Genomic DNA, 26,227 nt, shown 5'->3' with positions numbered 1-26,227 from the left:
CGGAGTTTGGATCCGCCGCCGCCATGAATGAATACGGCTAGGTTACTGAGCTCGGGGGGGGGGGGGGGGGGAGTGAGGTGGTGGGACGAGGAGCGAGCCGGTCGGCCAGGTTAGTCCTGGTCCGACAGGGCCAGATCGACGCGCGCGGCTAACGGGCGCGAGGCGAGCGCCGTTAGCCATTAGCGCGGCCTCCGTCCTGACAGGTGGGCCAGATCTGTCAGAAAGACGTTTAAAACGTTTGAAACGGTCATCAACGTGATGTGGTAGTTTTTTGTCACGAAATCAGCGCTAAACTGGAGTTTTTGTCAGTTTTCAAAAAATGGTAGTTCTGTGGAACGCTAACGTGAAATGTGGTAGTTTTTTGTCAATTACTCCGTCTCAACCTATACAAGTCGAACGGAAAAAACATGTACCATTTTACTTACGGTGGGGCTATGTATAGCAAGCTACTAGGTAGGCCCATGTCAGAAAAAATAGCAAGGTGTGGCCTTTCAGCCTTCACGCACACGCACGGGATCGCAAGCCGAACGAGCAGCAGCGGCAGGATTAGCGACAAGCACGCCCTGATTCACGTACAAAAAAAGACAAGGATCTGCTATCCCTACACGACTTGACCTGAAAAAAAGGCGCGATCGTGATTTCCCAACCTCCCAGGCCCTAGGCCGCCGACGCCGGACGCCGACACGCCGTACTGTAGGTCTGCCGCCTGGCTCTTGCTAATTCCTAATTCCCTTCTCCTAATCTCCTTCCTAATCCAGTCCACCTATGATTTCAGTTCAGGGGGCCCCATCGTCACGCTTGGTCAATTGCTCTCCGACTCTAGGCGCTGCAAACAACACACGGACTGATGCTATCACGGATTTGACCATCAGAATCAGGTATCTTATATTTGCGATTTGCGGTTCCTTGATGTGTATGTGGTACGGTTCAATAATCGATGCAAAAATTAATTTGTCAGGATTGTGTGTTAGTATGCCGCCGAGAAACAAGACGGATGCATCAGTTAGCAATAAAAGGAAAAGGAAGAAGGCCGCTGATAAATTGGTACAATCATAGAGTGTTGCATAAAATTTGCCAAAACATTCTCTCTTGATGGTTCATCTGATGTTGAGGTATATGATCTTATTTCTGAATTGAAGATTATGAGATTCACTTTGCCGGATGGCGTAATGTCTGATATGGAAATTTTTGGGCATGTCAGAGAAGTTGATTGTTATCCGAGTATCTTCATTTCTTATTGCCTCTTATTTACCGTGTCTGTGGCGGTCGTATCGGCTGAAAGAAGTTTTCCAAAGCTGAAATTGTTGAAAAATTATTTGAGGTGAACAATGACTTAAGAGAGGTTAAATGGTTTGGCTACATTATGCATCGAGAAGAAATTATTGGACGAGATTGACATCGACCCTATCGTAAGTGACTTTGCATCGAGGAATGTTGGAATACATTTTTTTCAGGTAATATGTATAAATTATTTGATACACATACTGATTTTCAAGGCATTGGAGTCTTATTAATAATTTTTCACATATACATATATATTCATTTTTATTACTATGATGTGTTTATTAAGGGCCTCGAATTTTAGTTTCGCTTCGGGCTCCCAAAATCTCAGAACCGGCTTTGGCGGAGCTACGCACACAACAAACTTGCGCCCGCCCTTGCCGACAGGGAGCACCCGACCTCCCCGTCCAGCGACCTAATGTGGCTGCCGCTGCGCCAATGCTCACGTGAGGAGATGGGAAGGGGAACTCATCGCCGAAAGTGGCATGGAGGCAAGCGAGACGGCATAGATGGCCAGCATCTCCTCCCGAACCACCACGACACTCGCCAGTGGCTCCCGAAACACCTCCACCTCAGCGCTCATCGGTGGCACCGACAACGCAACCCACCTCGAACTCGTCTACGTCGCCTTCTGCCCTCGTCTCCACTGCCGCCCGCCTCGTCTCCGTCGTGCCCCGCATAGTCGCTGAAATCGGCAGCCCACCGCCCATGAGAAGAGAGTGAGAGAATAGGGAGCGAAGAGGAATGAATGCATAAGGTAGTCCCATGCATGCTTGACCACGAAAACGTTCACGCTTGGCCACACGGGGAGCGAACGCCTCTGGCCACCAATGTCACGCCATCCGGTGTGCCAAGATCTGTGCTTGCCATTGGACGGCACTCAGGCACTAGGCGCCTGATCCTCGACCCTCTTTCACGACCCTCTCTCCTCTCGCGACCCTCTCTCGCGCCGCCACCCGTGAGGCGGCCTCCCAATCAACGCCACCAGTCTTCCTCCTCCTCCCCCTCCTCCTTTCTCGCCACCACCAGAGGGCGCGGTCGGGCTTCGCCCGGCCCGACTCCGGCGGCGGCGGGGCTAGATCTTCCCCTCCCGTGTCAGGGTCGAGCGGCCACACTCGTCGGTTCAGGGCGTAGCACGGGCACGGGCACGGGGCGCCGCGGCGCGCCAGAGCAGCTGCTACACGGGGGCGTTGCGGCGCGAAGGGCTGCGTGGTAGGAGGGGTGTGCCTCAAGGCGACAGCCAGATCTGCCCGGCAGGTGCCGCGGGCCGTGGCAGCGCGGGCTGGAGGTTACTGTTCCCCTTCCGGTGGCAGTGGCTAAGGCAGTGGTGGAGCTCTGCCTCGTTCGCGTGTCTCACGTGGCATGGTGGCGGCTGGCAGATCGGATCTCCTGGCGGCAGGTGGTGGCAGCGGCCATGCTGCAGCCGCTCAACCTCAGGTTCGACTTCGGATCGCGGTGGTGGTGGTCATCTCCTCCGTCAAAGGTGGTCGGCCTGAGGCGAGGTGGTCGGATCTCGAGATCCGTCATCTGGTCCCGGCGGCGAGTTGGGGAGACATAGTTGCCGGTGAAAACCGAGACGACGGGCGATGGCGGCGTTCTGCGCTGTACCTTGTTGAAGACATCGTCGTGTAACTACTGTCGACTCACTAGTGCTGCTCCGGGCGAAACCCTAGGATCTGGTCTTCCAGATCGGGCGATGGCGTCACTGCGGCGTCGTTTCTCTTTTGGAAGCATCGTTTGTGGAGCAGCGCTGGATGACAGAGGCAGGAGGTGGAGCGGCTTCGTCTTGCACAGAGCTTCGGTGGAGATGTCAAGTCATGCCTAGCCGTGAGGTGCTACGCTTTTTCATGCCTGTTCGGCAGGTGCTACGCACGACAGATCTTCCAGGGACTTCAAGCTGTGTCTGCTGGTCGTACTTTGCGGCATGGTGCTGCGGTGTACCGATGGCGACCACGACGTGCTAAGCAGTTTGCGCGTAGGGAGGTGGTGCCGTTCGGCGTCATGGTGGCGTCGACAGAGGGCCGGACCGGTAAGGATGATGCTGATCTTTTTTCTGACGATAGGTTAGCGGTTTGATGATGATGGCGGCATCTAGAACGTGTGTGTATGTGATGCACGCTTTAGGTTTGCTGCACCGGTTGTAGATTCTGATACGTTTTGTGGATGGATCGGCGACGATACCGGTTTTAGATATGGGGAGTGGTGGCTTTTGGTGGTTTGATGTATGTTTTTATCAAATATTTGTTGAATATTAATAAAGATGGCTGTATGCCTCGCAGAGGCCGGATATTAACCTCCTTAAAATAAATCGGACGGCACTCACCATATTCAGGCCGAACGTCAAAAAGACTGATGTCAGACATGTCGTCAGATATGTGTCATTTGGGTCCCTTTCTTTTTGGAGGTACGAGGGAGTTCTAGGAGACGTGCTGGACTTGCTCCAACGTACCGGAGTGGTAGTGACAAGTGACATATTTGCCGTCACTCCTGTGTCCTCGGTGCCATCGGTGCTAGCTAGCTAGCCAAGCCTCGACAAGCAAACATTCGTCGCCCTCATGCTCACGCCTCCGTCATCATCATCAACATAATAACGGACAAACACCATAGTGATATAACTGAAAATCTTGTAGTGACCTCGTCAATCTCGTCACCTCGCCATCTCGACCATGCCGGCGCCGGCCAGGATGGCTGCAGGCGTTTGTCGCATTCAAAACCCTGCCTTCTTTTTAAGACACGGAGCTAACAGAACCAGCGACATCCCCAGACATTGCCAAACGCATCGGTATCGAACCATCTCTCTTGTCATCAGCCATTCAGCCCCAGACGGGCAACAGGGGAATGGCTTGCCAGGGAGCACCAAACGGCCGGGCAAATGGCACCGTGGCCGCGGCTGACGACGTCGGGAGCGCCGCTAAGGCGCACTTCGTGTTCGTCCCGCTCATGTACCAGGGGCACGTGATCCCGGCGGTGGACACCGCGCTGCTGCTGGCCACCCACGGCGCGCTCGCCAGCGTCGTCGCCACACCAACCAACGCCGCGCGCATCCGCCCGACCGTCGACCTCGCGCGGCGGTCCGGCCTGCCGATCCGGCTTGTGGAGCTCCCGCTCGACTGCGCCGCCGAGGGCCTGCCCGAGGGAGCCGACGACGTCGACAAGATCCCGCTCGGCCTTGAGGTGAACTACTTCCGCGCCCTGACGCTCCTCGCGGAGCCGCTCGAGCGCCACCTCCGCGCGCACCCGCCGTACCCGACGTGCATCGTCTCCGACTTCTGCCACGCGTGGACCGTGCAGGTCGCGGCCAATCTCAAGGTCCCGCGGCTCTGCTTCTTCAGCATGTGTGCCTTCTGCGTCCTGTGCCAGCACAACGTCGAGAGGTACCACTCCTACGACGGCGTGGCCGATGACAACGAGCCGGTGGTCGTGCCGGGCGTGGAGAGGCGAATCGAGGTGACGAGGGCGCAAGCCCCCGGCTTCTTCCGGGCGCCCGGGTTCGAGAAGCTAGCTGACGAAGTCGAGTTGGCGCTAGCAGAGTCCGATGGCGTCGTCATGAACTCCTTCCTGGAGATGGAGCCGGAGTACGTCGCTGGGTACGCGGCCGCCAGGAACATGAAGCTGTGGACCATCGGGCCGGTGTCGCTGTACCACCAGCACGCCGCGACGCTAGCAAAGAGAGGGAACACCACCACCGCCATTGACGCTGATGAGTGTCTCCGGTGGCTCGAAGGCAAGGAGCCCCGCACCGTCGTCTACGTCAGCTTCGGAAGCATCGTGCATGCCGACCCGAAGCAGACCGTCGAGCTCGGGTTCGGGCTTGAGGCGTCGGGGCACCCGTTCGTCTGGGTTCTGAAGAACCCCGACCAGTACGGCGAGGACGTGCGCGAGTTCCTGCGGGACCTCGAGGAGCGCGTGGCCGGCCGCGGGATGCTGATCAGAGGGTGGTCGCCACAGGTGCTTATTTTGAACCACGTGGCGGTGGGCGGCTTCGTGACGCACTGCGGGTGGAACTCGACGTTGGAGGCGATCACGGCCGGGCTGCCGGTGGTGACATGGCCGCACTTCTCGGACCAGTTTCTGAACGAGAAGCTGGCCGTGGAGGTGCTGGGAATCGGCGTCAGCGTTGGGATTAAGGAGCCGTTGCTGTGGGTAGCGAAGAAGGGGGTCGTGGTGGGGAGAGAGGTAGTGGAGGCGGCCGTCAGGAGCATTATGGACGGAGGAGGAGAGGGGGAGGAGAGGAGGAGGAAGGCGCTGGTGCTCTCGGAGAAGGCCAGGGCAGCCGTACAAGAGGGCGGGTCATCGCTTGGCAACCTGCTAGATCTCATCAAGCATTTCGAAGTGGACACGGGGGGTTGCACGATTGACTGATGAGCGTCGTCAGTCTCACAGAGCACTGCGCCAGAGAGTGCAGTTTCAAAAGATTGTTTTCTTTTTGCGGGTGCAGTTTCAGAAGATCATTGGGCAACCAAACCTTCCCTGATCCCCTTTCTTTCATCTTTGTTTCTAAAAATAAAGAGTATAATTTTGATCATATAAAATGGCCAGATTCCCTTTGCGGGGGTGTGCTACGCATCGGTCGGCAGATCTTTCTAAAACATCCGCCGCTTAGCGAGCAGTCCGATTCGATGATGGGTCGAGACACGTATCGTTCCCTCGCTTCTCAAGTTTTGTGCAACAAAACCATTGTTGCAAAGAGAAAGTACTGGCTGCACCCACCTTCGATGCACCCACGAAGTGAACAGTAAATAAAAAAAAATATCAAAAAATTCTGAAACTTTGTGGATGTGATTATGAGAAAATATTTTAGAAGCTTACAAAGTTTGGTCATCAAAAAATATGAATTGATCTCCATACAAAAGGAAATACAAATGATGCTCTGCACCCATATTATTGTTCACATGTTTTCAGCATAAACTTTTTCTTTGAAAGAGCTCCTCGAATGTCACCTAAAACATTTGTTCAAAATCATATCCACGAAGTTTCAGATTTTTTTGAAATGTTTTGCTAAGTTTTTGATTGTGCGTGCAACGGGGGTGCAATGTGCTAATGCCTACTACACAACTTTTCTTCTTGTAGACTTTGTCGGGCCTCCAAGCACAGAGTTTTGTAGGACAGCAATAAATTTTCCTCAAGTGGATGACCTAAGGGTTATCAATCTATGAAATGTGTAGGATGAAGATGGTCTCTTTTAAACAAATCTGCAATAAAATACAAAGAATTTCTTGTGTCCCTAACACACTCAATACAGTTGTCAATTGTACAGATGCACTCAGAAGAGATGGTGATACAAGTGTAATATGGATGGTAGAAATATGATTTTGTAATCTGAAATAATAAAAACAACAAGGTAGTAAGTAACAAAACTGAGTAAAAACAATGTCTCGATGCTTAGAAACAAGGTCTAGGTTCATACTTTCACTAGTGCAATCTCTTAACAGTGCTAATATAATTGACCGATACACTCAACTACGGCTCTGACGAGGCCACCGACATGGACGAAGACGTCGATTACGATTCCGAAGCAGAACCACCCACGGCCGTACCCCATATAGGGAATTGGGCCGAAACGTCCATTTATGATGTCTACGTGATCGATACTCCGAAACACAAGTCTAAGGAGAAACCTAGTGAAAACACTAAGTGTCGCCGCCCTAAAAGGCGATCCAAGGGCCACAATGAAAGTAGGAGTACAACCAGCACCTTGGGCGCTGCCGATAATGGTGACGCCCCCGAGGCCGTGGAGAACCTGGGCGAGGACATTCAAGCCTCACCCGCCCCAGTTGAACGGGCCTGCCGAAACGCCCGCAGAGGAAAACCTCGAGGACATGTGCACCTTCGACGATTGGTCGGACAAGAATTATATGCCGGAGTCCAAAGATGATGCAAGCCTCGGACCCGAAGACTTCGTCGTCCCCATAGATCCATCCGAGCAAGTGCGGTTTCAGCGACAACTAATCGCAAGCATGCGCAACATGAAAAAGAAGCAGCAAGAGTTGTATACTCATGAGAATGCGATCAATGACAAATGGATGGAAATCCTGGCGCTTGAAGTGGACCTCGAGACCCGAGGCGCGGCCCCCAAGTCGTTCCCGAAAAGGCGGCTGTTACTGACTTCGACGACGATTTTGAGTTGAGATAAATTATAGACAAACATTTTGCAGTCAACACCCTACATTTTGCAATGAGAACCCAAAGATTTTCATTTTCTTACAAACAATGACAAAATTTAGACAAGTCGGATGAATATTCGTTAGAAATTTTGGCAGCATAACAGGTGGAAAGAGATGCACACTTGTATAAAATTTCCAAACAACTACACTGAATCAAGATACCAAATCCGTCAGGGATGACTAACAACACTCAAACACTTGCAGCAAACAAGCTGGCTTTTCACCACAACTCCCAAAACAACAACACCACGAAGATCCAACTAAGCTCATGAGTCTATACATTGCTGGCTGACAATGTCATCCATCATAACAACCTCACCTCTTATTTGGCAAGGAACGTCCTTTTCAGTCTGCATCCATTGACGCGCCCCTCCTACAGATGAGTAGACAACACTTGTGTTGCATACAAAATAGGCCCCAGCCGGCGCTCGCCCGAGCTTATCCAAACCACCATAAAACCATCACACATCCAGCAGCAGCCCAATTTCGACCAAGTGGCGCCACAAGCTCCATCCATCCGTCTTGTCACCCTCCGCGAGATCAAACTTCCTGGTGGACACGGCCTTTGATTTCTTTGTTGTCCTCGCCATCAAGTCAGGCACCTCCCTGGACCGAGAGAGACAAGGAATTATAGGAAAAGAAAAACATTAAGAGAACACAACTTGTCTATTGCTATGATAGCATTTCATTCAATGCTTTAATACTTGGACCAACTAGAAAGTAAGTATAACAATGTAGATGGTAGGACAAATTTCTAAACAAGGACCAACTAGAGGTTTTGCCCAAAAAATCCCTGATTCCAACAAATTGCAGTCCGAATGAACAAAGCCCATACTCTCAAGGCCAAGAAAGAAAAAAAAGAACATATATGAACAACTTTGATTTAGCATGCACCAAAAATCCACACTATGGAAGTAGCATAAGAGGCTCACCAGATCTTAAATATCCACTAAACTATAACTAGTCCATCCTTGGAGGAATCAGAACAACTCTTTTACTCAGAGAGCCCGTATAAGTAGAATGGCAAATAATGTTAGAGCATGTCGAACAGATAAGCTCACACAGGAACTAGAAAACAAGGTGAGGTTCCCAACAGCCTAGTATTGTCAGTACTACACGCCATGTTTTGATAGCAAAGTCTCGACCAAATTCACTAGCATAACAATGGTATAACTGAAATATCACAAGGGAAGAATAAGAAAGCATGCAAAATGTACATAGCTGAGAGCAATGCACTCATTTTTCTTTGTACTCGGACAATTTTCTAACTAATGTTTGTGTGCTTGAGTGAGTTCATCCTCTCCTGTATATATCAACAAGGGGGGTTCCTATAGGCCAACTTATTTTAGAAATAGAGCAGAACAAGTATGATTCATTTCAGAAATCCATTAATTTATTCATGCACTCAAAATTTAGGGCATACTGAGACCGGGAGAGAAAAATGTTTGCTTTCACTATGTAAGTACGTATAAATGCAAACGTATGCATTTTTCAGCTGTTGAGGTTGGTAGCACACATAAACATTTGCCATACCAAGAACCAATACCAAAGGCAAAGCATAACATGGCAGCAAATATACAAGCTATTTATTGCCCAGGGAGCATGTCAACATATACTGATTGACCTGGCAAACATTATACTTTCCCTACAAAAAAAGTCGACATGCATGCATGCTCAACACCATCTAAATTTGCTCATCCTACTGCACAATCATGTATGCATTGGAAATAGAAGAAGGGACCATGCATCTGCATCTAGTTTGAGCACATGTTCTCCCCAATAAGAAATAAATCGTACGGTAAACGGAAAATATTCGGATGTGGGTGGACCAGAGAAACAATAAAGCATCTCAAGTGCCTATCTATGCTTGCCCCTGTCATGTTTTGCCTTTCAACCTCTAAACAAGTTGAACACCCAGCTTTCTTTTCCTCCTTTTTCCGCAAATTGTCATACTTCCTGCAAGATCAACAACATAAGGACATATGAGCATATTGTATTGCGCAAACATATATAAGACAACACAATCTCTCTGCCTATAGACCATACAAGTGAAATGGCAAAAAGCAAAACATGCTACTAACTGACATTGTTAACCAATAGCAAACATAGAGAAACTTCACATAGTCAATCTCTAAGCCTAAACAGTAGCAATTCCCATGATATCCAGTAAAGGAGCATAACAGTGACTCCTGGGAGCAACCCAAAGACAACTAGGCATCATCCAGCAGCCTAGAATTCACATGATATCTAGTAAACATGAGCATAATTATGTACTGCTTACAATCAATATATCTGACGCATACATAAAGCATCCTTTTATACTAAAACAAAAGGTCCTCTTCTAGGCCTCAAGTATAGTGCATGAAATTGAGAAAGACGGTTAAATAAGTGAGAAAAGGAAATGATGTGAGTAAGTATGATGAGAGAACTTAGCAAGACAGTTAATCTCCAGAAAATTAGCCTCTACTAGACCTCAAATATGGTGAGTGAAACTGAGCAACACAATTAAATATTAAGCGACAAAATGGGAATATACTACTCATGGACCCGATGTGCACCGTCTCGAACTTCTGCCACCCGTGGACCATGCAGGTTGCGGCCAATCTCAAGGTCCTGCAGCTCTGCTTCTTCAGCATGTGCGCCTTCTGCGTTCTGTGCCAGCACAACGTCGAGAGGTACAACTCCTACAACGGCGTGGCCGACAACAACGAGCCGGTGGTTGTGCCGGGCATGGAGAGGCGAATCGAGGTGATGAGGGCGCAAGCCCCCGGGTTCTTTCGGGGGCCCGGGTTCGAGAAGCTAGCCGATGAAATCGAGCTAGCGCTAGTAGAGTCCGGTGAAGTCGTCATGAACTCCTTCCTAGAGATGGATCTGGAGTACGTCGCTGGGTATGCGGCTGCCAGGAACATGAAGCCGTGGACCATGGGACCGGTGTCGTTGTACCACCAGCACGCCGAGACACTAGGAAAGAGTGGGAACACCTCCACCGCCATTAACGCCGATGAGTCTCTCCGGTGGCTCGAGGGCAAGGAGCCCAACACTGTCGTGTACGTCAGCTTCGGGAGCATCATGCATGCGGACCCGAAGCAGGGTCGCTGAGCTCGGGCTCAGGCTCAAGGTGTCGGGCCACCCGTTCGTCTGTGTTCTGGAGAACCCCGACCAGTACGGCGAGGATGTGTGTGAGTTCATGCGGGACCTCAAGGAGTGCGTCGATAGGCGTGGGATGCTGATCAAAGGGTGGTCACCGCATGTGCTTATCCTGAACCACGCGGTCGCGGGCGGCTTCATGATGCACCGTGGGTGGAACTCAATGCTGGAGGCGATCGCGGCAGGGCTGCCGGTAGTGACATGGCCGCACTTCTCGGACCATTTCTTGAACGAGAAGCTGGCCGTGGAGGTGCTCAGAATCAGCGGGAGTGTTGGGATTAAGGAGCTGTTGCTGTGGGTGGCAAAGAAGGGGGTCGTGGTGGGGAGAGAGGTGGTGGAGGCAGTCGTCAGGAGCATCATGGATGGAGGAGGAGAGGGAGAGGAGGAGGAAGGCGCTGGTGCTCTCGGAGAAGGAGAGGTGACCGTGCAGAAGGGCGGGTTATCGCTTGGCAACCTGCTGGATCTGATCAAGCATTTCGAGGTGGAAGCGGGAGGTTGCACGACAAAATGATGAGCGTCATCGGTCTCTCTGGAACAGGCTTTCGCATTGTGTCGTGGTTTTGTCACGGCAGATGTCTAAGAAAAAGGACTTAGTCGTGGAGCCATCGCGACGGGTTAGCTTAAAGGGGTTAAAGTGGACAAGGGACGCAGAGAGTTTATACTGGTTCGGCCCCTTGCGGTGAAGGTAAAGGACTAATCAAGTTGTTGTGGAATTGCTAGGGTTTTGATGACCAGGGAGCGAATACGCTTTGCCTGAGTCTCGAATTGTTGTCTGTTGTCCCTAATCCGCCGCCGGGTCGTCCCCTTATATACATGGGTTGACGCCCGTCAGTTTACAGAATCCCGAGGCCGGCTCATCAACGTGTCCGGCTTGGTCTCTATTCTTTCTATCTTACAACACAAGTTTACATATCAATGTTGGTTTATGTCTACAGGCCTTGAACCGGCTTTGGGCCCTGGCCTTCATAAAGCGTCACCGTCTATGTCTTCATGGGCTTCAGATACAGTGAACCGTTGTGAGGTTAACCCGGCCTCTCCTGGCCGGTTTACGCCCAGTAGTTATATCCCCAACACCTTGCTTTATAGATAAAGCAACATAACAAAGTACACGACTGAACGATACATTGTGGTAAGGAGGCCCCTGTTACAAAGCTATGTTGACCGCCAGTCTCACAAAGCACTGCGACAGATAGCATCGTTTGTTCAGTTTTAGAAGATCATTTTTTGCGGGTGCAGATTCAGAAGAAGATTATTGGGCAACCAAACCTTTCCCCAATCCCTTTTTTCCTCTTTGTTTCTGAAAGGAAAGAGTATGATTTTGATGATATAAAAGGATCTTCAACCTGGCATCGCGAGTCCGTGCTCCCTGTGCTGCAACTGCCATTCTCTCCTCATGGTCCCTGAGTTCGCGTGACCGGGCATTGTACCAGGAGCGCAATTCCTTAACCTTGTCCTTCAGTTGCTGGGTGGCCGAATCACAGGCTTTGTGATCGTCCTGGATCACTTGCCGCTTCTGGTCGTACCTCTCTTGTACTTCCTTAAGCCCGGCAGCCACTATCTCCAGAAAAGCCAATTCCTTGGAACTATCACCGAGGTCACTCGCTTCCTAGGTCTTCTGGGTCAAAGGAGCCAGTATGCGGTAGATCTCTTCATCAAAATTCTCCCCAGCAAGGGCTGACGAGCTGGGGGCTGTCGGTACTGGGTGAGCTACAACCATCGCCAAGCTGCTTGCTGGGAGAGTCAATGATGTCTACTACACAACTTGTTCTTATAGACTCGTGTTGTGCCTCCAAGCGCAGAGTTTTGTAGGACAATAGCAAATTTCCCTCAAGTGGATGACCTAAGATTTATTAATCCATGGAAGGCGTAGGATGAAGATGGTCTCTCTCAAACAACCCTGCAAGCAAATAATAAAAAGTCTCTTGTGTCCCCAACACACCAAATACAATGGTAATTTGTATAGGTGCACTAGTTCGACGAAGAGATGATGATACAAGCGTAGTAATGATAGTAGATATTGATTTTTGTAATATGAATAATAAAAAATAGCAACGTAACGAGTAACAAAAGTGAGCACAAACGGTGTTGCAATGATCGAAAATGAGGCCTAGGGTCCGTACTTTCGTTAGTGCAATCTCTCAACAATGCTAATATAATGGGATCACATAACCATTCCTCATCATACGATGAAGAATCACTTCAAAGTTCCTACCTAGCGTAGAACATAAGAATAAATTGTTGTAGCTATTCTTTCCGATCGATCTATCCAAGAGTTCGTACTAAAATAACACCAAGTTATTCTTTCCGATCGATCTATCAAGAGTTCATACTAAAATAACACAAGTTATTATTTTTGATCGATCTATCAAGAGTTCGTACTAAAATGACACCAAAATAAATTCAGATTCATAATACTCAATCCAACACAAAGAACCCCAAAGTGTGCCCCAAGATTTCTACTAGAGAAACAAAAGACGAGAACGTGCATCAACCCCTATATATGCATAGATTACTCCAATGTCACCTTGGGAATCCGCGAGTTGAGTGCCAAAACATATCTCAAGTGAATCAATATAATACCCCATTGTCACCACGGGTATTCATATGCAGGACATATATCAAGTGCTCTCAAATCCATAAAAGTATTCAATCCGATAAAACGAATTCTCAAAGGGAAAACTTAATTCATCACAACAAGATATAGAGCGAGAAACACCATATGATCCAACTATATTAACAAAGCACGCGATACATCAAGATTGTGCCATCTCAAGAACACGAGAGAGAGAGAGAGAGAGAGAGAGAGAGATAGATAGATTAAACACATAGCTACTGGTAAAAACCCTCAGCCCCAAGGGTGGACTACTCCTTCCTCATCTTGGTGGCCGCCGGGATGATGAAGATGGCCACCGGTGATGATTTCCCCCTCCGGCGGAGTGCCGGAACGGGGTCTAGATTTGTTTTTCGTGTCTACAGAGGCTTGCGGTGGCGGAACTTCTGATCTAGGGTTATTTCTGATGGTTTCTCTATTTATAGGATTTTTTGGCGTTGGTTTCACGCTAAGATGGGCCTCGAGGAGAGCACAACCCACCCGGGGCGCCTGGGCCCCCTGGCGCGCCCTGATGTCTTGTGCCCTACTCCTTCATGTTCTGGTCCTTCCATGAAGCTTCGGGGGTCTCTTTTGTTCTGGACCCCTGAAGCTTCGTGGAAGGACCAGAACATGAAGGAGTAGGGCACAAGACATCAGGGCGCGCTAGGGGGCCCAGGCGCCCCCCGGTGGGTTGTGCTCTCCTCGAGGCCCATCTTAGCGTGAAACCAACGCCAAAAAATCCTATAAATAGAGAAACCATCAGAAATAACCCTAGATCAGAAGTTCCGCCACTGCAAGCCTCTGTAACTATGAAAAACCAATCTAGACCCCGTTCCGGCACTCTGCCGGAGGGGGAAATCATCACCGGTGGCCATCTTCATCATCCCGGCGGCCACCAAGATGAGGAAGGAGTAGTCCACCCTCGGGCTGAGGGTTTTTACCAGTAGCTATGTGTTTAATCTCTCTCTCTCTCTCGTGTTATTGAGATGGCACAATCTTGATGTATCGCGGGCTTTGTTAATATAGTTGGATCATATGGTGTTTCTCGCTCTATATCTTGTTGTGATGAATTAAGTTTTCCCTTTGAGATTTCGTTTTATCGCATTGAATACTTTTATGGATTTGAGAGCACTTGATATATGTCCTGCATATGAATACCCGTGGTGACAATGGGGTATTATATTGATTCACTTGAGATATGTTTTGACACTCAACTCGCGGATTCCTTATCATTCTCTACTTATCATTCTACGTTCTCCCTACCTTATCAAATTCCCTACGTTGTCCCTACCTTATCATTCTCTACTGTAGAGAATTTTTGCAACAGCGATAAACTTTCTGTTTTGAAACGGCAACTCATATACTTGCAAAATAAGCATGGCAAAGGCTATACTTGACATTTTTATTGAAGTAAAATATGCAAAATATTATTATAGATATCAGCAAGCAAATCAAAACAAAATAAAATGTTGCTCCAAGCAAAACTCATATCATGTGACGAATGAAAATATAGCCCCAAGTAAGATTACCGATAATGTTGGAGACGAAAGAGGGGATGCCTTCCGGGGCATCCCCAAGCTTAGTTGCTTGGATATTCCTTGAATATTAACTTGGGGTGCCTTGGGAATCCTCAAGCTTAGGATCTTTTCACTCCTTATTCTCCTCGTATCGATATCTCACCCAAAACTTGAAAACTTCAACCACACAAAACTTAACGGAACTTCGTGAGATAGGTTAGTATGATAAAACAAATCATTCACTTTGGTATTGTCAAAGACAAGATTCATAATTGTTCTCACATAATGCCTAATGTATCATATCATTTCCATAATTTATATTGAGCAATATAAGCCATAGAAACTAGAAAACAAGCAAACTATGCATTGAAAACAGAATCTGTCAAAAACAGAACAGTCTGTAGTAATCTGTACTCCAACCATACTTCTGCTACTCCAAAAATTCTGAAAAATTAGGACAACGTAGGGAGTTTGTATATCTATCACCTATAGAAAATTCAGATCTAAATCACGTTCCAGTGAATTTTTAAAATTCCTGGACTGAGCGAAAACGTTTCTGTTTTTGCACAGAATCAAGTCAACTATCATCCACACTATCCCAAATGCTTTACTTGGCACTTTCTTGAAACAAAATCAATAAAACATGATTACTACAGTAGCATAATCATGTGAACATACAAAAGCAGTAGGTAAAAGTGTTGGGTTGTCCCTCAACAAGCGCTTTTCTTTAATGCCTTTTAGCTAGGCATGATGGTTTCAATGATGCTCGCATAAAAGATAAGAATTAAAACATAACGAGAGCATCATGAAACACATGGTAAACACATTTAAGCCTAACCCACTTCCTATGCATAGGAATTTTGCAAACAAACAACTTATGGGAACAAGAATCAACTATCATAGGAAGGCAAAACAAGTGCAACCTCAATACTTTCAACATAAAGAGAGGAAACTTGATACTAGTGAGAAGCCTACAAGCATATGTTCCTCTCTCATAATAATTTTCAGTAGCATCATGAATGAATTCAACAATATAACTATCACATAATGCATACTTTTCATGATCCACAAGCATAGAAATTTTATTACTCTCCACATAAGCAAATTTATTCTCATGAATAGTAGTGGGAGCAAACTCAACAAAATAACTATCATGATGACAAGTTTCATGGTTATCATTATTCAATATAGCATACATGTCATCACCATAATCATCATAGATAGGAGGCTGATACGTTTCCAACGTATCTATAATTTATGAAGTATTCATACCATGTTTACAATAGTTTTATATGATTTTGGCATGATTTGATTAGAACTAACCCGGACTGACGCTGTTTTCAGTAGAACTACCGTGGTGTTGTTTTTGTGCAGAAATAAAAGTTCTCAGAATGCGATGAAAATCAACGGAGAATTTTTCTGGAAAATATAAAAAATACTGGAACAAAAATCTACCGGAGGGGAGTCCCGTGGGCCCCACGAGGGTGGGGGCGCGCCCCCCTATCTCGTGGCCGCCTCGGGGACCCCCCTGACTTGTTCTCTACGCCATCCTCCCCTATAAATACAGAAACCTTCGGAAAATAACCTAGATCGGAAGTTCCGCCGCCGCAAGCCTCTGTAGCCACGAGAAATCAATCTAGGCCCTCTCTGGCACCCTGCCGGAGGGGGCCATCATCACCGAAGGCCATGGAGGAGGATCCCGAAGGGGCCATCATCGCGGACCAGAGGGAGAACCTCTCCCCATCTAGGGGGGAGGCCATGGAGGAGGAAGCAAAAGGGGGAGAACCTCTCCTCCTCTCTCTCGGTGGCGCCGGAGTGCCATCGGGAGGGGAATCATCGCCACGGTGATCGTCTTCATCAACATCACCATCATCATCACCATCCTCATCTCTTTTACGCAGTCCACTCTCCCGCATCCCGCTGTAATCCCTACTTGAACATGGTGCTTTATGCCACATATTATGATCCAATGATGTGTTGCCATCCTATGATGTTTTGAGTAGATATCCTTTGTCTTTGGGTTGATTGATGATCTAGATTGGTATGAGTTGTATGTTTTATTTTGGTGATGTCCTATTGTGCCCTCCGTGTCGCGCAAGCGTGAGGGATTCCCGTTGTAGCGTGTTCCAATACATTCATGATTCGCTTATAGTGGGTTGCTTGAGTGACAGAAGCATAAACCCGAGTAAGGGGGTTGTGGCATATGGGATAAAGGGGACTTGATACTTTAATGCTATGTGATGTGACCATCAATAGCAAAGTAAAGGATACCACATGTGTTATAGAAACTCCGCCACACATTAATCAAGAGGAGAAAGATGTATGTAACGTCAAGGCTTCTGTGCATGCAACTATACAAACTCCATCTGTGTTTTACATCAGTTCTATTTGCATGGAGGTGCCACCAGCCGAGCCACACAAAAATACGGTGACGCCAAACTTCAGGACTCCTCCAAGATGGTAATCTAGAGCGTGCAAGGAATATACCATTTATATTTATTTGATTAGATGCTATGTGATCAACGTGGCTGGAATATTTAATTAGTTTCCTTGTACTAATTAGAGAGTCCTAGTACTAAAGACGTTTTTGAAGTCTGTACGTGAGCTTTAAAATAGAAAAAGATTAAAGGTCGGTTGCCAGCTTTTGGGCAGGTTTGTTTTGATTCGTACGAGTCCAATTAGGAGTCAGAGTCACGTGCCTGCGTGCACTATAAAAGGACCGATAGGTTGATCGTGTAAGAGGAGAACTTTTTAGTTGGAAAATATACACAAAAGGCATCATGTTGGATGCGCCAAAATAGCTGTGATTTGTTTGCTGATCCTTGAGGGTTTCAGGAGCTGCTACACGGGGTGTGATTTGATCTTACTCTTGCGCAGATTTTGATCTTTGGTCTTCTCGCGAATCGCTTGATCCGAAGAGATGCCTATTGCTTCTTTGTCTATTTCTATTATCACGACAATTGTTCGTTGCTGAATTTTGTGTACCATGAAAGATTGGACCTACGAACGACTCGTCGTCTGGTCGGTTCTCATCAAGTGGTATTCAGAGCAAGGTTGATCACGGTATAATTTTCTCTCTTTGGTTCTTCAGTTGATCTACTTGAGTTGCTACAATGGTGAATTCACAGAAATCAAATTCAAGTGTGCATGGTGCACATGAAGGTGATGTGGAAGACGAGCTGCCCTTGCCCACCAATGATCCGAGTGTTGCGCCGGCTATCGTGCTAGGATTGGAGGCAACTCGTGACTATGTGTTGAATCTAGTCGGGATGCGCATTGACAAGGTTGAGGAAAGTCTAGGAAAAAAGATTGCTGATTTGACCGAGGCCGTTCATCGATTGAGACCACGTTCACCACCTAGTGATGGGTCTGCTGCACCGCGTCGTCATCGGCAATTATCTGGATAGCGGGTAGGCGAACAAGTTCGCAACAATGGTTAGCTTGAAGACCAGCGGTCTGAGGGGGCTGGTAGCTATTATGAGCCTGTGCAGCGTGCTTATAACCATCATGGAGGTGGCCTGCACCATGGGGGAGGACATGAACGTCCGCGGCGCGCCTACGAAGATGATGGTATTGGAAGAATAAAAATTTCCATACCGTCGTTTAGCGGCAAAGACAACCTGGATGATTATTTGGAGTGGGAGATGCGCGTGGATCAAATTTTTGATGGACAACTGTACACCGAGGAGAAAAAGGTTCGTGCTGCATCTATTGAGTTCACGGGCTATGCTTTAATATGGTGGAACCAACTATGTCGCGTGGGAGGACGTCCGGAGTCTTGGAATCAGATGAAGAGTATCATGAAGAGACGCTTTGTTCCGGAGCACTTCACTAGGACCTTGTACACACGCTTGCAGGAGTTTCGACAAGGTAACTCTAGTGTTGAGGAGTATTATAAGGAGATGGAAATATTACTGATTCGTACAGGGGTAGAGGAGCCTGAAGAAGCTACAATGGCACAGTTCATGCATGGTCTGAAATCAGAGGTACGAGACCGTGTCGATATGGTAGAATATAATGGATTACAGGGATTGTTACACCGTGCCATTCGAGCAGAGCAGCAAGTGAAACGTCGTGTCGGTCATGATAATTTATCATACTCGGTGCGGCGTAATTTTCAGAGAGAGGGTGGAGGTAATAGCAGTTTCAAGTCAGATTCTAAGTCGGCTACCAAGGAAGTATCTCAATCCAAGGTTGAATCGTCTCGTGCTTCTAACGCCCATACCAGTGATATTGTGTGCTTCAGGTGTGGTGGCAGGGGGCATAAGAAGTTTGAGTGTCCTAATGAGAGGAGGGTTCTCCTCACAGAAGAAGGATACATGTCTGCGCGTGATGGAGAGAAAAATACTGACATGTCTAGTGAAAAATCTGAAGATGATGAAAAAGTGACTGCAAGTTTTGAAGCTGCAGAAGCATACCCATCATTAATGGTGCAACGGGTGCAAGAAGATCGTATTGAGGATAAGGGGCAGCGATGGAATATTTTTCAGTCTGAGTGTAAGATCAACAAGACCAATTGCAAGGTGATCATAGATGGTGGAAGCTACACCAATGCAGTCAGCAAAGGGTTAGTTGATGCTTTAGGGTTGCCTGCATGGAAGCACCCGCAACCCCATCGTGTCGAGTGGATGTATCATACTGGGAAGCTGAAGGTTACTCACAAGGTGCGTGTTAATTTCTCTGTTGGAGATTATACTGATATAGTCATCTGCGATGTTATACCCATGGATGCATGCCACTTGTTATTGGGAAGGCCATGGCAATACCACCATAACGCAACGCATGAAGGTCGAACCAACACATACTCATTCTGGAATGCTGGGAAGCGACATGTGTTGCGGCCGATGTTTGATAGTGCAATCAAGGTGGATGTTGTTGTTTCATTACAGAAGAAGACTGAGAAAACAAAATTAAAACCGAGGACGGTTTTTCTTAAAGGAGGAGGAGATGATGTGACCATCAATAGCAAAGGATACCGCATGTGTTATAGAAACTCCGCCACACATTAATCAAGAGGAGAAAGATGTATGTAACGTCAAGGCTTCTGTGCATGCAACTATACAAACTCCATCTGTGTTTTACATCGGTTCTATTTGCACGGAGGTGCCACCAGCCGAGCCAAAGAAAAATACGGTGACGCCAAACTTCAGGACTCCTCCAAGATGGTAATCTAGAGCGTGCAAGGAATATACCATTTATCTTTATTTGATTAGATGCTATGTGATCAACATGGCCGGAATATTTAATTAGTTTCCTTGTACTAATTAGAGAGTCCTAGTACTAAAGACGTTGTTTTTGAAGTCTGTACGTGAGCTTTAAAATAGGAAAAGATTAAAGGTCGGTTGCCAGCTTTTGGGCATGTTTGTTTTGATTCGTATGAGTCCAATTAGGAGTCAGAGTCCCATGCCTGTGTGCACTATAAAAGGACCGATAGGTTGATTGTGTAAGGGGAGAATTTTTTAGTTGGAAAATATACACAAAAGGCATCATGTTGGATGCGCCAAAATAGCTGTGATTTGTTTGCTGATCCTTGAGGGTTTCAGGAGCTGCTACGCGGGGTGTGATTTGATCTTACTCTTGCGCAGATTTTGATTTTTGGTCTTCTCGCGAATCACTTGATCCGAAGAGCTGCCTATTGCTTCTTTGTCTATTTCTATTATCATGACAATTGTTTGTTGCTGAATTTTGTGTACCGTGAAAGATTGGACCTACGAACGACTCGTTGTCTGGTCGGGTCTCATCACTATGGTTGGGTTTTACCTTAATGATCTTTAGTAGTTGCGAATGCTTGCTAGAGTTCCAATCATAAGTGCATATGATCCAAGAAGAGAAAGTATGTTAGCTTATGCCTCTCCCTCATATGAAATTGCAATAGTGATTACCGGTCTTGTTAACAATTGCCTAGGATAATTCCGCACACCAACCCATCATTATTCCCACACTCACTATTTATAATATTTAGTAATATATTCTAACTTTATGATAACAACACCTACTTTTATGTTTTAGCTCTCCGATATCATGCAAAGTTATCCTCTTCATACCACAACGTAGTTTTATTTCTCGTTTCTAGTTGGAAGCAAACATTCGGTGTACGTAGAGTCGTATCAGCGGCAGATAGGACTTGAGAGAATATTGATCTTACCTTTAGCTCCTTGTGGGTTCGACACTCCGTACTTATCACTTCCACCATTGGGAATTGCTATGATGATTCCCTGCACTTGGGGATTATGAAGCTCTTTTCTGGCGCCGTTGCCGGGGAGCAATAGCGTGGGGTTGATATTCTCGTGTGTGCTTGTTTGCTTTCTTCCCTCAGTAGATTTTGTTTTTCCTTTTTGTTTCTGTTTAGTTGTGGGTGAAACATACAAAAAAATTTAAAAGAATGAAAATACAAAAAAATTACTTGCCTCTCATGCCTAAAAAGTTTTTCAATAAGAGAAGTGGTTGGAAGGTTATGCATTGGAGAAGTGAGGGTCGACCTTGAACACTTGTGTTCATGCTCATGGAAACAATGTAAAAAAATCATGGAGGTTTCTCTGAAAATAATTATCCCCTTGTATATATCAATTGTATGATAAAAATAATGTGTTAAGCTTTGCTTTTAGGATGATTAGATTGCTTGTTTACTTTGTGCGGTACAAAAACAAAAACTTTGGTTGTAGCGCGTTAATTTACATTTTTTACTAGAAAGTAAAATGGGTCTGAAACTTTTTGCACGTCACTTCTGTACACATTTTTTAAATTTTCATATTGTTTTTAGAATTTTTGGAGTTACTGAAGTTTACTAAACTTCCAGATTATTAAAGACTGTCCTGTTTTTGACAGATTCTATTTTTCGTGTGTTGTTTGCTTATTTTGATGAATCTATGAGTAGTATCGGGGGGTATGAACCATGGTGAAGTTGGAATACAGTAGATATAGTTACAATATGAATTTGTAATAAGTTTGCAACAGTAACTAAAGGTAGTTATTTGCTTTATTATACTAACGGATCTCACAAAGTTTTTGTTAAAGTTTTGTGTGGATGAAGTGTTCGAAGATCGAGGAGCTATCAATATGAGAAGAATAAAGAGAGGCAAGAGTTCAAGCTTGGGGATGCCCAAGTCACCCCAAGTAAATATTTCAAGGATACTCAAGCATCTAAGCTTGGGGATGCCCCGGTTGGCATCCCATCTCTCTTCTTCAACAATTATCGGTATACCTCGGTTTTTGTTTTGTTCACATGATTTGTGTCCTTTGTGTTTTTCTTTTTCTTTAAGAACCATGCTAGTATGAGATGTCCCTTCATCAATTTTTAGAATGATTCATGTGCTTCACTTATATCTTTTGAGTATGACCTTATAGCAGGCTCTTTGTGCTTCACTTAAACCTTTTGAGTATGGTTTTATGGAGTGCTTCGTGTGCTTCACTTATATATTTTGAGCTTGGATATTGGTTAGTCTATATTAATTGTATAATGCTCCATGAACTTCACTTATATCTTTTTGAGTATGAATAATACTATCATCTAAAGCGGGTTTGGAAGAGTGTCAACTTTAGGAATTAGTGATCCCACTATTCCGAATGAGAAGACTTTTGCTTATGTGGAGAGTAGAAAAGTTTCGATGCTTGTAGATCATGAAAAGAATGCTTTGTGTGATGGTTATATTGTTGAAATCATTCATGATGCTGCTGAAAATTATTATGAGGGAGGAATACCTGCTTGTAGGAGTTGCAATAATATCAAGTTTCCTCTCTATGTGCTTAAAGTTTTGAAGTTATACTTGTTTTTCCTTCCTATGCTAGTTGATTCTTGTTCCTATAAATTATGTGCTCACAAAATCCCTAGGCATAGGAAGTGGGTTAGATTTAAATGTGCTAGTCATATTCTTCATGATGCTCTCTTTATGTTTCAATTCTTATCTTTTATGTGAGCATCATTGAAATCATCATGCCTAGCTAAAAGACAATAAAGAAAAGCGCTTGTTGGGACACAACCTAATATTTACCCTTACTGTTTTTGTGTGTTTAAATGATTAGTCTACTGTAGTAATCATGTTTTATAGCTTTTGTTTCAATAAAGTGCCAAGTAAGACCTTTGGGAGGACTTGGGTGAAAGTTAAATTGATCTTGCTGTAAAAAACAGAAACTTTGCGCTCACGAGATTAGCTGTCATTTTTTACAGAAGAGTGTTTTTGAGTTGATTCTTTTGGCAGAATATTAATAGACAAATTCCTCACATCCACCTATTTATTTCATAATTTTTGGAGTAGCAGAAGTATGGTTTATGTTCAAATCATTACAGACTATTCTGTTTCTGACAGATTCTATTTTCATTGCATAGTTTGCTTGTTTTCTAGTTTCTATGGCTTATATTTCTCAATATAAATTATAGAAATGATATGGTACATTAGGAATTGTGTGAGAACAATTATGAACCTTGTCTTTGACAGTACCAAAGTGAATGGTTTACTCTTTATCATACTAACCTATCTCACGAAGTTCCGTTAAGTTTTGTGTGATTGAAGTTTTCAAGCTTTGAGTGAGATATCGATATGAGGAGAATAAGGAGTGGAAAGACCCTAAGCTTGGGGATGCCCAAGGCACCCCAAGGTAATATTCAAAGAATACTCAAGCGCCTAAGCTTGGGGATGCCCCAGAAGGCATCCCCTCTTCCGTCTTCAAAACTATCGGTATACCTTACTCGGAGCTATATTTTTATTCGTCACATGATATGTGTTTTGCTTGGAGCGTATTTTCAATTTTACTTTCTGTTTGAATAAAATCATTGGATCTGAAATCTTGAATGAAAAAGAATCCTCCCATGGCTAGTTAATTATTTGACTACTCAGTGTTCTTCACTTATATCTTTTTGGAGTAGTTTGTCATTTACTCACGTGCTTCACATATATCCTATGAGTAAATGGTTGAATGAATTGAATATCATAAATCTGAATTTATATACGTTTCATATGCTTATAACATGGGGAGTAATGACTTCACACATAATGAGTATAGGTAGTAAACTTATTGAAAGTTAGCAAACGCGGAATTGGTCACTTGAACAATTCATGAAAGAATATTGAAGGAAGAGAGATTTCACATATAAATATACTATCTTGGACATCTTTTGGAATTGTGAGCACTCATTAAAATATGACATGCTAAAAAGTTGATGTTGGACAAGGAAGACAACTTAATGGGTTATGTTTTCCTATATCCGAAACGTTATATTGTCTTGGAATCCAACATGTTGAGCTTGCCTTTCCCTCTCATGCTAGTCAAATTCTTTGCACCAAGTAGAAATACTACTTGTGCTTCCAACATCCCTTAAACCGGTTTTGCCATGAGAGTCCACCATACCTACCTATGGATTGAGTAAGATCCCTCAAGTAAGTTGTCATCGGTGCATGCAATAAAAATTGCTCTCTAAATATGTATGATCTATTAGTGCGAAGAAAATAAGCTTTATACGAACTTGTGATAGGGAAGAAATAAAAGTGATGGACTGCATAATAAAGGTCTTTATCACAAGAGGCAATATAAAGTGACGTTCTTTTGCATTAAGATTTTGTGCATCCAACCATAAAAGCGCATGACAACCTCTGCTTCCCTCTGCGAAGGGCCTATCTTTTACTTTTATCTTCTACCCTTATACAAGAGTCATGGTGATCATCACCTTTCCTTTTTACACTTTTTCCTTTGGCAAGCACTTTGTGTTGGAGCGATCCAGATATATATATCCACTTGGATGTAGGTTTTCATAAATTATTATTGTTGATATTACCCTTGAGGTAAAAGGTTGGGAGGCGAAACTATAAGCCCCTATCTTTCTCTGTGTCCGATTAAAACTTTGAACCCATAAATATCACATGAGTGTTAGCAATTGTGAAAGATTAAATGATAGTTGAGTATGTGGAGTTTGCTGAATCAAAGCTCTTACATAGACCCTTCCCAAAAATAAGATGAATTGCAATTGTTTGACGACTAAGGGCACGGTTTTGTTAGTTTTCAAGAAAGTTTATGATCTATACTTTAACATGTTTTAGCTCTCCGATATCATGCAAAGTTATCCTCTTCATACCCACAACGTAATTTTATTTATCGTTTCTAGTTGGAAGCAAACGTTCGGTGTACATAGAGTCGTATCAGTGGCGAACAGGACTTGAGAGAATATTGATCTTACCTTTGGCTCCTTGTGGGTTCGACACTCCGTACTTATCACTTCCACCATTGAGAATTGCTACGATGATTCCCTGCACTTGGGGATTATCAGAGGCATGCTTTCATCATAATAGATTTTCTCATCAAAAGTTGGGGGACTAAAAATATCATCTTCATCAAACATAGCATCCCTAAGCTTATGGCTTTGCATATCATTAGCATCATGGATAATCAAAGAATTCATACTAACAAAATTGCAATCATGCTCATCATTTATGCCAAACATTTCATTGAATTCTTCTTTTATCAATTGAGCACAATTTCCCTTTACATCATTTTCACGAAAGACATTATAAAGTTGAATAATATGAGACCACCTCAATTTCATTTTTTTGTAGTTTTCTTTTTATAAGCTAAACTACTGATAAAACAAGAAACTAAAAGATTCAATTGCAAGATCTAAAGATATACCTTTATGCACTCACCTCCCCGGCAACGGCGCCAGAAAAGAGCTTGATGTCTACTACACAACTTGTTCTTGTAGACTCATGTTGGGCCTCCAAGCGCAGAGTTTTGTAGGACAGTAGAAAATTTCCCTCAAGTGGATGACCTAAGGTTTATTAATCTGTGGGAAGCTTAGGATGAAGATGGTCTCTCTCAAACTACCCTGCAAGCAAATAATAAAAAGTCTCTTGTGTCCCCGACACACCAAATACAATGGTAATTTGTATAGGTGCACTAGTTCGGCGAAGAGATGGTGATACAAGCGTAGTAATGATAGTAGATATTGATTTTTGTAATATGAATAATAAAAAGCAGCAACGTAACGAGTAACAAAAGTGAGCACAAACGGTGTTGCAATGATTGAAAATGAGGCCTAGGGTCCGTACTTTCGCTAGTGGAATCTCTCAACAATGCTAATATAATTGGATCACATAACCATCCCTCAACATGCGATGAAGAATCACTCCAAAGTTCCTATCAGGCGGAGAACATAAGAACAAATTGTTTGTAGCTATTCTTTCCGATCGATCTATCCAAGAGTTCGTACTAAAATAACGCCACGTTATTCTTTCCGATCGATCTATCAAGAGTTCGTACTAAAATAACACAAGTTATTCTGTCCAATCGATCTATCAAGAGTTCGTACTAAAATAACACCAAAACAAATTCAGATTCATAACTCAATCCAACACAAAGAACCTCAAAGAGTGCCCCAAGATTTCTACCAGAGAAACAAAAGACGAGAACATGCATCAACCCCTATGCATAGATTACCCCAATGTCACCTCGGGAATCTATGAGTTGAGTGCCAAAACATATCTCAAGTGAATCAATATAATACCCCATTGTCACCACGGGTATTCATATGCAAGACATATATC

At 45.0% G+C, this 26,227-nt stretch overlaps 1 protein-coding gene, 1 long non-coding RNA gene and 1 pseudogene across 2 annotated transcripts; all 3 read left to right on the top strand.

The window, feature by feature from the left end:
- The first annotated feature begins 557 nt into the window (after positions 1–557).
- On the top strand, positions 558–1,097 carry LOC123165866 (uncharacterized). The gene is made up of 3 exons (XR_006483215.1): positions 558–697; positions 776–878; positions 959–1,097. It is a non-coding gene; the product is annotated as an uncharacterized lncRNA (long non-coding RNA).
- A 2,932-nt stretch (positions 1,098–4,029) lies between these two features.
- Positions 4,030–5,803, top strand: LOC123168669 (UDP-glycosyltransferase 73C6-like). Its single transcript, XM_044586537.1, has one exon. It carries the CDS (start codon positions 4,120–4,122, stop codon positions 5,641–5,643), a length of 1,524 nt encoding a protein of 507 aa, XP_044442472.1. The 5' UTR covers positions 4,030–4,119; the 3' UTR covers positions 5,644–5,803.
- A 4,228-nt stretch (positions 5,804–10,031) lies between these two features.
- LOC123164654 (UDP-glycosyltransferase 73C4-like) lies at positions 10,032–11,996 on the top strand (annotated as a pseudogene).
- The last annotated feature ends 14,231 nt before the right edge of the window (positions 11,997–26,227 follow it).

Source organism: Triticum aestivum, chromosome 7D (genome assembly GCF_018294505.1).
Source record: "Triticum aestivum cultivar Chinese Spring chromosome 7D, IWGSC CS RefSeq v2.1, whole genome shotgun sequence".
NCBI classification, from domain to species: Eukaryota; Viridiplantae; Streptophyta; class Magnoliopsida; order Poales; family Poaceae; genus Triticum; species Triticum aestivum.
The sequence above is the reverse complement of the archived record's forward strand: the minus strand, read 5'-3'. Positions and strand labels throughout refer to the sequence as shown.

What these genes read in the sequence shown, in the direction of transcription:
- LOC123168669 (XM_044586537.1), top strand. Translation starts at nt 4,120, where the DNA reads ATGGCTTGCCAGGGAGCACCAAACGGCCGGGCAAATGGCACCGTGGCC.